General features: G+C 41.5%; 1 protein-coding gene across 27 annotated transcripts in view; it reads left to right on the top strand.

Annotated features, from left to right (window-relative positions):
* The window catches only part of EPB41L3 (erythrocyte membrane protein band 4.1 like 3), a 175,654-nt gene that overhangs the window by 81,543 nt on the left and 80,927 nt on the right, over positions 1–13,184 (top strand). For all 27 annotated transcript variants that reach the window (XM_032311355.1, XM_032311346.1, XM_032311345.1 and 24 more), the window contains 2 exons: positions 3,281–3,480; positions 7,698–7,895. In XM_032311355.1, coding sequence (XP_032167246.1) covers positions 3,281–3,480; positions 7,698–7,895 — 398 coding nt within the window. Of the gene's footprint in view, positions 1–3,280; positions 3,481–7,697; positions 7,896–13,184 lie in introns of those variants that run through there.

The raw sequence follows: 13,184 nt of genomic DNA, 5'->3' as shown, positions 1-13,184 counted from the left end.
TTATTTTCAGTGATAGCCTAGCTGGATATAGTATTCTTGGCTGCATATTTTTCTCATTTAGTGCTCTGACTATATCATGCCAGTTCTTTCTGGCCTGCATGGTCTCTGTGGATAAGTCTGCTGCCAATCTAATATTTCTATCATTGTATGTTATAGACTTCTTGTCCTGAGCTGCTTTCAGGATTTTCTCTTTGTCACTAAGAATTGTAAGTTTTACTATTAGATGATGGGGTGTGGACCTATTTTTATTGATTTTGAGGGGGATTCTCTCGGTCTCCTAGATTTTGATGCTTGTTCCCTTTACCATATTAGGGAAATTCTCTACTATAATTTGCTCCAGTATACTCCAATATTATTATTATTCTGGAATCCCAATTACTCTAATACTGTTTCATCTTACGGTATCGCTTCTCCCTCAAATTCTCCCCTTGTGGTCCAGTAGTAGTTTGTCTCTCTTTTGCTCAGCTTTTTTATTCTCCATCATTTGGTCTTCTATATTTCAACAAATTTTTTTGAGAAGCTGTAAGTGGAAAGCAGAGAAATATGGTCTAGCTGATGGAGAATGTGAGATGGAGGGAAGGCTATTTGTTTTAAGGAGATGGGAACCCTTAGAGCATGACTATATTTTGGTAGAATTTTATTCTGGAGAATATGTATTAGATTGGCCCTGAGCAAGCATAGTGAGGTTCAAGGAAGACAAATGAATTTCTAGAACAGTCCAGAGCAGTTGAGCTGTGCTCCGTGAGTTCATCCAGGGGCCCAGGTTGGAAGGGGTGGCCTTGGCATCCTTCTGAATTTGAGGCCTCCATGACTGAATCTGTGGTGAGCAGGTAGATCAGTTTTTTCCGAGCCAATGAGGAAAGGAAACCTTGGGCATGTGCCCTTGCCTTTATGAAGATGACCTAAACACTGCAAACATATTCTCTCTTTTCTCATTGGTCCAGACCTCATCACCTGACCTCAACTTGCTATGGTCTCAAGCTGGGTGAAGGAATGCCAGCTTAAACAATGTTTAATTACAATAAGGAAGATGGAGAAAATGTATTGTGAAAAGAGTTCATTTCTTCCACTCCTTGGGGTGAGGAGAGGGGTTGGATTAAAATATATTTACTTCTGTTTTGGAGCACCTGGGTGGCTCAGTTGCTTAAGCGACTGCCTTTGGCTCAGGTCATGATTTCAAGGTCCTGGGACCAAGTCCTGCATCAGGCTCCCTGTTCAGTGGGGAACCTGCTTCTCCCTCTTCTACTCTCCCTGCTTATGCTGTCTCTGTTAAATAAATAAAATCTTAAAAAAAAAAAAAACCTTAAAAACATATTTATTTCTGTTTCTAAGCCATGGGCAGTGCTTGACTTACATTTGGCACTTAATTGAGAGTTTAGCAAATTGAATTGACTATTAAAATTGACCCTCTCCCTTCTAAAAGGTTGAATTTGATTGTAGGCTCTGGATTACACCATAATACCACCTTTCCTTCTCTCTGTTTTTTCTGTGGACTTAATGCTTTCTAGTAAAAGCATACAAAAGGGAATATAATATTTACTTTGAAGATTTGCTTAAAAATCTAAAACATAAAAGGAAAAAAGAAAATGTGTTCATTTTATTTGGATCACTATCTTGTTCAGTGTTTGGTCTTGATATTTACATATGCTTTGGGCAACTGAGCACATGCCAAGTTGCTATGTCTTTTAGTCAACAGAAAGGATGACTGGTGATTGTAAATAGGATTGTAGGTTGGAAACATGGATGTAGCATTTAGCTTATGACATAGATTGGTATTTGTATGCTCCCTCTGCTTGAAGTTATTAAACATTCTCCAGCCCGTGTTGCGAAAACAGAACTAAATGGTGATTTTGCTATGGAGTAGTTTTGCATAATTCCGTATTATACTAACGGGTGTATCATTTGCTTAGAGTGTTACACTGCCCTTTGTTCCTGATATTTTTACCATAAAATTAGGAAGGAAAATCATATGACAGTCTGGGATATTTGTTTTTGAAATAGTTATCATCTACCTAAGATAAGAAATGACTTAAAATGACATGGTAGCCACCGGCAGGGCTCCTGTCTTGCTGATTTTGGCAAAAAACTGCTATAAGCATAGTGGCATGCCCATTAAGAGAGGGAGGAAGGAGCCCCCAGGAAGTAAGTTCTTTGGTTATGGTCAGGTTCCATTCCCTCATTTGACACATGTGGAAACTAAGGCACAAAATACTGAAGTGTCTTGACTAGCAAACTATTACAAGATGGTGGTTCTTTTTTTTTTTTTTTTTTAAAGATTTTATTTATTTATTTTACAGAGAGAAATCACAAGTAGATGGAGAGGCAGGCAGAGAGAGAGAGAGAGAGAGAGGGAAGCAGGCTCCCTGCTGAGCAGAGAGCCCAATGCGAGGCTCGATCCCAGGACCCTGAGATCATGACCTGAGCCGAAGGCAGCGGCTCAACCCACTGAGCCACCCAGGTGCCCCAAGATGGTGGTTCTATTTTAGAAGGTGTTTTCAGGTGTAAGAAAAGATTATTATATAATATATTAAGCTATGTCATGTGAATCCCTCATTAGCTGAGACAAACTCCTCTTTGAACTGTCAGGGGGAACAGGAGGAAGTCAGGAAGAAGCTGCAACTTTTCACTGGTGAAGGAGGGAGAGGTGTGGCTCCCAGCTTCCCTGCAGCCCTGCCCAGGGCTTGTCCAGTGTGGGACCCATTCCACGTCACCAGCAAAGCCTCTGTTGCCTTTGTCACTGTTCACTCAAAAAGGGCGGGCAGGATTCTGAGAAAGCAGAGGAAGGGCGCTGGCTCATGCAAGGATGGCGGGTTTCAGGGGTTCCGGAGGCAGAGCAGGGGCTCTGGGTAGAGATAGGAAGGGAGAGGGAAAGAGAAAATGGTTTCTGTTATTAGATTATCCTTCCCAGATGGAGATCCAGCTGATGCAGAAGATTCATTGCTCTGAAATTAAATGTGTCTAAGATATGTAGTTATTAGGCCATTACTTTAAAGTCATTTTCTGGCCATCTGTGGCAAAAATCTAATAGGAGTAAAACCTGGGATCATTAAAAATACGTGTTGACTTCTAGTTAAATGTTGATTTTTGAACTATCTTTGCGGTAAATGGACATTGTCTGTTAGGGTTGTGCAGTAGGAAGGATCCTGTTGGATTGCGTGTATGTTTCCCTTTTTTGACTGTGGTCCTGTGTAGCCTTTCCCCGTAGCATCCTGGTTTTGTGCCTAGTTTTTGCGAAGGTAATTACACCAACTGATGGGACCTTGACATTTTTTGTTTGCAGAACAATCAACCATGACGACCGAATCTGGCTCAGACTCGGAATCCAAGCCGGAGCAGGAGGCCGAGCCCCAGGAGGCAGCGGGGGCGCAGGGGCACGCAGGGGCGCCGCAGGGGCCGGGGCCCGAAACCAGCGGCGAGGAGCAGCACCAGGCCCTAGAGCAGTTCCAGGCCGCGGCACACAGCACCCCCGTGAGGAAGGAGGTGAGCCCCGGGACCCAGGCTGCCAACCTGGTCGCTCGCACCTGCTGGCATCACCCAGAAAACCACTTCAGGAATGTTTACTGACCTTTGCTAGGGTCTGGGCTGACCTTGGTCTCCTAGCACTAGGGGGAACTATGAGGGGTCATCTGTTTTCCCCTTCTGGCCCCAGGCAGATGGGAATTTATGCTGTTTTAAGACTTTCAGTGAATGACATTCCACAACCTTGCTTGGTAACGCCTTCATTTGATTAAAGTACTTAAACCCACACTGAAATCTGGGTGGCAGGTTATTGGTTTTATCTGGGAAGGTTAGACACCACGCCAATGGCTTTAAATAGCCTCCTAATTTTTATTCAGGCTGGGGTTTGAGTTCTTTTAATTCTTCCCAGGGGTCACTCTGATCCTGATGTTGCTAGCTACTTCGAGTGAATGTTCAGGTGGGTCTCCTTTCCCTCCCTCATGTGCGTGTGTGTTCAACTCTATAATTGAGTCATAGTTCAGTTGTCACAGGTAATGTGATTATTTCTTGTAGAAGCTTTCATACCAAATAGTGTGGCTTATACTTGGGCTTTGAATGAATCCATATTTAAAGTATTTTGGCTTGAAACTTCAAACCTGAAATGAACATGTATCAGGGTACCCACTCATGCTATGGTAAGCAAATCTGGGAGTCCCTGCAAATGATTGACCTTTTTCTAAGTTGGAAGTATATGTGTCAAGCTAGAAATTATAGAAGACCTTGAGAGAAGAGACACGAAATCAGCGTGTTAGTGAAATTCTTTGGAAGGCACAACACAGTATTATAACATTAAACTATGTTTACAACCTGATTATTTCTTTTCTCCCCGGTATTTATGTTCTGCTTTGAAGCAGTATTCAAAATAACATTTATTTTCATGTTCTGTAGATAGATGCTGTGTCTGATCTAAAATGTTTCACGATGGGGAGCTGGAGGTTATCCTTCCAACTTATTAAACAAAATCTAAGGAGCCATTGTTGTCATCACGGTTTTCCTTTACCTTTTCTTTTATTTATTTATTTATTTATTTATTTATTTATTTATTGAGATGTGAGGATGGTGGTGTTTTGATTGTTTTAAACCTTCAGAAACTTACAATTACTAGGCTGGGTATTTTTTTCTCCCCGTTCTTTCCTCTTAACTCTGAAATGAAATAATGTGAGAGTGGGAGATAATTGTTCAGAAGAAAGAATTTCTGGGCCAAGACGTGATGTGATACATGTATTTTATTTTCTGTATTTATTTTCAGATGTCTGAAACAAAATGAGAGAAATGATACTAAAGCACTCTGAGGGGAAGGTAGCTAGCTGGCTGAGGAGTCAGGAGGACCAGTGACTCCTGCCTCTTCCCCGGGTATTTTAGTTATCTCAGAGATCTCAGAGAACGCAATCAGCCTCTGAGCCTCCGCTTCCTCGTTCACAAGATGAAGGGATCAGAAAAGACCGTGTTCTCGGGTTTTTTCTGCTCTCGGCTGCTTTGATTCATACTAGGATCCCAGTTAGGCTGGAGGTGAAGTACGTTTTGGTAGTCCGTGACGATGAAAACATGGGCTTGGCCAGATTGGAATTCCAGGCTATCATTTGACGGGGAATTGTGGAGACTGTGCCATTGCCCTTTTCTCTCCCATGTGTAAATGAGGGTGAGGAGACCTGGATGTCTGCCTCCCAGAGCTGTCATGAGGATTCCATGAAACAGAGGAGTTGCCGAAAGCGTTGATACTGATATTTTTAAATTGTAATGAATTATATGTGACCGTACTGGATGTTTCATTTGAGGTCCTTGGTCTCCTCAAGTTGTTGAAAATAGGTGCGTGAGAGGCTCAGTGATGGGGTTTGTGCTTTAAGTGTTTCTGGAAACAACACCTCCCTTTGAGCGCTGGTGGTTTCAGGGGTGTCTGGAGTTGACCTAAAATGAGCCCAGAAAGCTTTGTCTCATACAGATTTTATTAGAGGAAAAATGAAATTTCATCTTCCCCAATACAGAGTACAAGTTGATTCCAGGTAGTGAGGTTTAAATAAAAACATAGCTTCTGTTGACTTTGCCTGGGATGAGATGAAAATGTGAATTAAAAGTGCAGAAATCTTGGCACACCTGGATGGCACAGTTGATAAAATATCTGACTCTTGGTTTCAGCTCAGGTCGTGCTCTTAGGGTCCTGAGATCGAGCCCCTCTGCGCCGCCCCCCCACCCCAAGTCTTAGAGTTTAAGATTCTCTTTCTCCTTCTCCTTCTGCCCTTCCCAACTCATTCTCTCTCTCTAATATAAATAAACCTTAAAAAAAATGCTAAAGTCTTATGTAAGTTAGAAGCACTTAGCAAATATATGATATAAAATTCCAAGGTTTTGTGGTACCTGGGTAGCTCAGGTAAGCAGCGGACTCTAGATTTCGGCTCAGGTCATGGATTGTGAGATTGAGTTCTGTGCTAGTTCTGTCCTTGGCAGGGAATCTGTTTGAGATTCTCTTTCTCCTTCTGCCCCTCCCCCCAAGCTTGTTCTTGCTTGCTCTAAGTAAAATAAAGAAATCTTAAGGAAAAAAAAAATTCCAAGGTTACCAAACTTCTTCAACTAGCTTAAGGCCAAAATTGTTTGACTTTTTTGCAGCACTATTTTAATACTTGGATATGAAAGACTAATAGTCACCCCCCCCCCCCCCAAAAAAAAGTTGGCCCAAGTTGGTAGAGCAGGTTTTCTTTTATTTACTTGTTTTAGCTACCTCTAGCCTTCTCAACTATTCTGGCCTTTGAAGTTGTTTTTTCAGTTCTTTTCATGGTCTCTTCACTTAGCAAATTGGTCTTTTATTCTAAAGAACTTCACACAACTTTGCTCTGAATTCCTGTGTGAAGTAGTGGAGGAAGGGACTGTTTTTATAATCCAAAGGGAAAACCAGATAGAAAATGCCTTTATGAGCACAGAAATCTATACCTAAAATCCAAAATAAATATATACCAGAAGATAATTTTGTGATTAGAGCATCATAAAATTGTAGCCACTAATAAGAAAAAAAAGTTGAAGTGATAAACCTAAGTAAATGTTTATTGTCAAAATAATGTACTTTTTAGCTACTAGGAGGATAATATGTTTATGAGAGAAGAAAATTCAAGCTCACTCAAAGGGCATAAATTGAATTTCACAACATGTCTTTCTTTGATCTGTCAGTGTTCATTTGCAGACTAGTGGAAATGATAGTCTGGCCCATGAGTTGAATTTGCACATTAATACCAATGGTGGTTATTTAATAGAAGAAAGTATTGTATGGTGACAGATGCTAGCTACACTTGTGGTGAGCACAACATAATGCATAGGGTGTTTAATCACTATTTTGGACAAGTGACACTATGTGTAATGTTGTGTCAGTTGTACTTAATGTAATACATGTATGTAAACAGACATAGATTAAAGAAGGAGGTGACACTGTCTCTGCACAGAGAGATTTCCAAGCGTATTTATTGATTCAAGGGAGAATTTAACTATTCCTTAGGACATCGTCTGCCAATTCTGAGTCTAGCCTGGGCTCCGTTGTTGTGCTTTGAAAGAAGATTACAGCTTTTGGACAGATTTGATCTGCTCTTACACTGGCTCATTACAGTGACGGGGGAAACGGACAAAGGAGGATTACTTTGTGATGAATTTCAGTGCTGCTGGATTCATTGAACTGATTTAGAGCAGAATCAGATATTTTAATAGTTGTAACATTACTGAGAAGATTAATACTTGTAGCTCTCCAGGCCTTAAAGTTGATCAGATATCTTCTATGTATATGGAGTGATGTGGGTCATAGAATATAGAAGGATCCAGTGAATGAAGAAAATAGAGTGCAATGGATAAAATCTAAATGATTTAAAGACTGTGCTGGCTAATAGTGCCTTTTTAAAAAGTCAAGAGTCCATTTGTATCCCCCTTTGCTTAGTGAAGTGTTGATGGCACTTGGCTAACTCCGTGTTTCTAAATTAAACCCTCAAGTCAAACTGAAATGAAGCCCCACTGGTAGATTTAAATGGCAAAAGTTATGTAGGTGAAAGCATTAGCATGATAAATATCCGTGTATACGTAAATGTCCATTCACAGTCTCCTGATCTAGACCTCTCTCCTGCTCTGGGAATTAGGAAAGTCTATGTCTACAGGGTTCTGCTCTTGCCCAAGAAATGCAGTGTTTATTTCCTGTCTTGCAGTGAACTCTGTTCGTTGTTTGCTCTTCACAGGTCACTGACAAGGAACGGGAGTTCGCTGCCGGGGCTCCGAAACAGCTCGAGTATCAGCAACTGGAAGACGATAAACTTTCTCAAAAGTCATCTAGCAGTAAGCTATCTCGATCTCCATTAAAGATTGTCAAAAAGCCTAAAAGCATGCAGTGCAAAGTGATACTTCTAGATGGGTCAGAATACACCTGTGACGTGGAGGTAAGTGCATATTTAAATTTTTGGGGGGCGGGGGGGTCCAAATATTGAGAACTGGAGAGTGTTGGTATGAGACATAGAAGATGCATTCTTGTTTTCAGAACCCTGGAAAGTTATTCAGTCCGTTTTTCAATACAAAATTCTCCCCAGAGTCTGTAATAGGAAATCAAATTACTGAAAGAACTTATAACGTCTACGAAATGGTACAATCAAAAGGAAAATCTTAATTAAAAACAAATTTCCAACACTTTCCATGGTAGGATAAAAAATGGGGCCTTCAAAAATCAAGTTTTTCTTTAATATCTTATGAGCTGTCATTTAAATGAATTTACTTTTTCTACTTGAGTAGTTTTACTTCTAGTCAGATAATTTCATTTATCTATTTTAAGTTATTTAATAGTATCTTTTGTACTTGCATCATTGCAACTTTTAATTGGTAGGAACTTGTAAATTTCTGTAGATAGCCTTGGTAGATTGGTAGGATCATTTGAACCGTTACTGTCCTCCTCTTAGAGTCATTTTTTAAATGTACATCGCGTACAGCCCGAGTGTAAAAGGGTCTACTATCCTTTGTTCTTTTGCAAAGAACGCGAAAATCCCTCTCGGAAGAGCAGTTGAATGAGTTTTATCAGAGATGGTTAGCACAGCCAGGTTAACAGAGGAGAGCGACACAAATCCGTCCGTAGCAGGGGAGATGGGTGGCTTCTCCCTGTGTCACGGAGAACACATAAAGGACCTGAACTGAAACCACAGGAGCCGGTCTGGGTGTGAGCGAGCCATAGCACCTTCTCCCCGTGGCTGGAATGGGACAGTTTGCTCTTTCGGCAAGGTGATTTAGTTTCAGGTTGAACGTTTCCTTTTTCTTTTTATCATGTTCAGTTAGCCACTGTCCGGTGTGTTTTTATCCCAAGAGCTTATGCCTCCCACGTCAGCTGCCTGCCCTTGGCCATGCGGAGACGTCACGCAGCCCTTCCCCCCAGCTCCTCCCATCACGTGTCTACACGGGGCACCTCTTCTGCTCTGTGTGCCCGAGGCTCTCCCGGGCGCCACAGGCAGTGTACATGTGTCATCGTGCCTTTCTAGTCCTCCGAAGACCCCACCGGCCCCAAGCCCACCCGATTTCCCTTGCTTCTCTCTCCTTTCTGCTTTCTCTGCACTCCCTCCTCATTCCTGTTCTGTTTCGCGTAATCCCCTCCTGCACCCAGTCCTTTTCTTGGATCATAAGATTCAAATCCATTTCATGTTGATCTTGCCATTGATGGTAGGGTGGGATTGGTTTACTAATTTGCAGGAACATAGAGGAAAAAAATTTTTGAAAAGAAATTCTTAGATCAAAAGTTACTGTATCGTATATTAATTGATAGAGTTGTTGACTCCTGTCACCTGACAAATACTGATGGGCTGTGGCATGGAGGGCAAAGCATGTTCCGAAGGTCCTGTCTAAGGCGTGCCATGCACAGATCCATCTTTGACTTTTTTTTTTTTTTTGGCTTTGGCTTCAGCGGATTTCTGACCTCAGAGTGTCCAGTTACTGATTGAGAGCTTTATTCTTGAAATTGGGAGATCCAGTAATGTACTCCCACCTGGGTTTTACTCTGAAGCTTAAAGGACTTTTGTAGCCATGAGAGAGATAGTACTTTGCCAGGGTGGATCCACTTTCTGGAAAAACTGATCTAAGTGGAGCTTTTTTCTTAATTCTGCGACGAGTCTTTCTGTCGATTGTATTATTAATGGAATAAACAGGTTGACCTGGCCATTGTCTAGTCATAGCTACCAGAGCTTTCTAAAAGAGAATCTAAAAGTTTATAGTGTTTTGTGTGGGGGAATAGATGCCTCAGGTATGAGTGATGTACGTGAAGTATTGATCATGTGGCTAAACTTAATTTACAGCCCAAGCTTCTAATGTATTAGGGACATAATCTGTGTTGTTGAGTTCAGAATTTTTATGTTGTAGTTAATTTTGGATTCAATTCAGTGTTAACTTTTAATTTCACTGTGAACATTTTGAGTGACATGGCAAGGTTGGTCAGTTATTTTCTTTTATAATTTTTTTATAAAGTTGAGTTCGTTTTTTTTAAGATTTTATTTATTTGAGAGAGAGAAAGTGAGCACAAGTGTGTGTGTGGAGTGGGAGGGCAAAGGGAGAGGGAGAAAGAAGCAGGCTTCCTGCTGAGCAGGGAGCCCAATACAGGGCTTGATCCCTGGACCCTAGGATCATGACCTGAGCCGAAGGTGGACACTTAACTGACTGATCCACCAGGTGGCCCTGAAGTTGATAGATTCTTAAGAATTCACAGGGGCGCTTGGGTGGCTCAGTGGATTAAGCCTCTGCCTTTGGCTCAGGTCATGATCTCAGTGTCCTGGGATCGAGTCCCACATTGGGCTCTCTGCTCAGTGGGGAGCCTGCGTCCCCCTCTCTGTCTCTGTCTGCCTCTCTGCCTACTTGTGATCTCTCCGTCCAATAAATAAATGAAATCTTAAAAAAAAAAAAAAAGAATTAAGAGTAATTCTCTTTTCTCTGGGACACAAAATCCTTGGCCAGCAGAATATTTTCAGTTTTACAACAGACATTGGTAGTAGAGGAAAACATGGTCACTACTGACTGACATACTTGTGGAGAAAACAGAGAAATTTGGACACAGTAAAGTGAAATGGATTTCTTTGTAACTGGCTGGTTGTAAAACAGATTGTGAATCAGCAATGTTCTCGAGGCGGCAACAAGATATAGCTGAAAACACATATTCAAAGTGACTCTTGATTTTAGATGGAAACTGGGGAACATAAAACCTTGGCTGGCAGGGTGCTTGGGGTATAGTAGGTAAATGGTGTTGAAAAACATTGCCCTGGGGAAGGTGTCCTTCAGTTTTGCTCTCCAGTACACAGAGTTTTCATCACCGTCTTGGATGAAGACACACGCCTAACAAATAGCTGAATGATATTTTTAAGTGACTACCAGCCCACGTGCCAGAATCCGGGTTTCTCATGAAGTGGACAGTGTGTGACATGGAAGCAAAGTAGCGAGATAACGTTTAGTGGGAATGGAGGCTGGACTTCACTCTATAAGGATCACATGCAAAATAGAAACATGTTGGGGGAAAGGGTGGTCAGACTTAATAACCGTTTGGGTGAAACTAATCTTTGGGTTTAGGTCGATTACAGACTCAGCGTTAAGCGGCGGTGTGGTGTAGCTGTCAGAAACTTCCGTGTGGTCACCGTGGCTTGTGTGGAAGTGCAGTGTGTGGTTTCCCCAAATGGGGCCAGCGCCCAGCACCCACCCCAGCCGGTGTCCCCGGCCTGAGAGATCCCATCCGCTGTATCTTGCTCTTTAATTCATACAGGGTAGCACTCTTCAGAGCCCCCAGACACAAGTGTGAAAATAGATTCATCTACTTGTAACCCATGTGATTTCAAGGAATGTTAGCTTTCTGAAGCTCAGTTTACTCAGAAAAAATGGGAGTGAAAATACTTGACTCAAAAAGCAATTTTTGAGAAGATTAAAGCAGTTTTTTAATTTGACTACTTTCTACAACATAGCATATTCTTAATAAGTTGTAGCTTTTTAATAATGGGAATAACAGTGAACTCTGACTTGAGCTTTCTCAGCAGAGAGTTGTAGGATGGTGAGGGATCTGGAAACCTCTTGTGAAGAATGATTAGAGGTAGAATGTGTTGAATAAAGAAAACATTTTCACATGTCCCCTTCCAGATTTGGAGGGGACAGGATGGCTAATTCTAGTTATTTGGAAAAGTTGGCATGGAGTGTCTGTCATACATAGTTTGCGTAAGGTATAGGGAGTAAAACTAAGGTAGAAGTTATGGGAGGTCCAAGTTTTAAGTAAACAGAAAACAAATGTTTCGTATTTTTGTATTATTGATGTCAGCCTTGTGAAAAGTGTTCTGCAGGAGGATTCCAGGAGAAACTGTAGGTGCATTTACGGAAGCCATCAGTCCCTTGGATGAGGTCTCAGACTAGACAACTTCCAACGCCCCTTCCTAGTCTAAGATCCATGGAGAGAAAAGACTCAAAAATCTGAACTGAAAAAGCAGAAGTGCCTCCCTGATTCCTGTGCCCAACATGTACAGTGGTAGGTGAATGAAAAACAGAACGCAGGAGCCAGTAACATGTATTTTTTGCATTTAATAAGACATCCAAAACAAAGGTAATCTCTCTGCCTAAGTGTTTTCCCCCGTGGTCTGTTTAATGCCTTCACATTAAAATCAACAAGGCTCACCTCTGCCATGCCTTCATCATGAGAACATATAGGCACATGTAAAGGACCCCCTGTGAAGAGAGAGAGAGACACACACACACACCCCTACCTTGGACTAGCTCAGCCCACTTTTCTTTTCTTCTGAAACCACAAGGTAGCATTTCCCCTAGCCCCATGGTGTTGCAGTGGGACAGAGTCGGTCCCACTTCCAGAACCTGGACAAGTGAGTTACAGGATTGGTTGGTTGCTCTCTGAGCACACTGACTGAATGCTTAAGTCTTTGATTCCTGCCTCCTCATGTTTAGATAGAAACCTTTTCCAATCCGGCTGCATTTTTCATACTTCCCTCCAGCAGTAGGCTTGGATCATTGTGACATTCAGTGTTTTTCCATGTAACTTTGCCTCAATAATTTTTTCCAACTCTTAAATATTGATCATCTAAAGTATAAGAAAATTTTATTATGAGTAAAACAGAAGAAAAGATCTTCTTACAATAGAAGACCATCTTTTAAGCGTCTTGATCATAGAGTTTGGCCAATGTTTATACGCCACCCTATTTTCTTGTATGCCCAGCAGAATTACTGACACTGCCATTCCCTTATTTCTCTTGGACCATTAGAGAACACCAGTAACTCCCTGTAGCCAGTTTCCTATCACAGTTGCTGTTTATGTCTCAGACATGAATTATAAAGGAAAAAATAGAGAAAAATATCCCAGTCCCATGCATTGAAGGAAATCACGCTCACCACTTCTTAGTCGCATTGCTTCTGTGTTCTGCAGGCTCATTTCAGTCTGACTGATTAGCACACAATGAATTTCCTAATGACCATCCAATTACAAATGTTTTCTCTTGTTTGGGCACCATTCTTATCTAGCCTGATTTGATTTTAGGAAAATAAGGCAGACATGATCTGAAATTTGAGTCCATATTTCATAATACAACTTTGTTCCTGCTTGTGTAAAATGTGTAATCTGTCTTATGGCATAGTTTGGTTTGTTTTTCCGAACAGCCTGTTTGGGGGCAGGAGTCTAGTGCATCACTAGAAAAGCTATGGCAGGTTTACCTTGCAGGTGTGACTTT

The sequence above is a fragment of the Mustela erminea genome, chromosome 13 (genome assembly GCF_009829155.1).
Source record: "Mustela erminea isolate mMusErm1 chromosome 13, mMusErm1.Pri, whole genome shotgun sequence".
Taxonomy (NCBI): Eukaryota; Metazoa; Chordata; class Mammalia; order Carnivora; family Mustelidae; genus Mustela; species Mustela erminea.
Note: the sequence above shows the minus strand (reverse complement) of the source record. Positions and strands in the feature narration are given on the sequence as shown.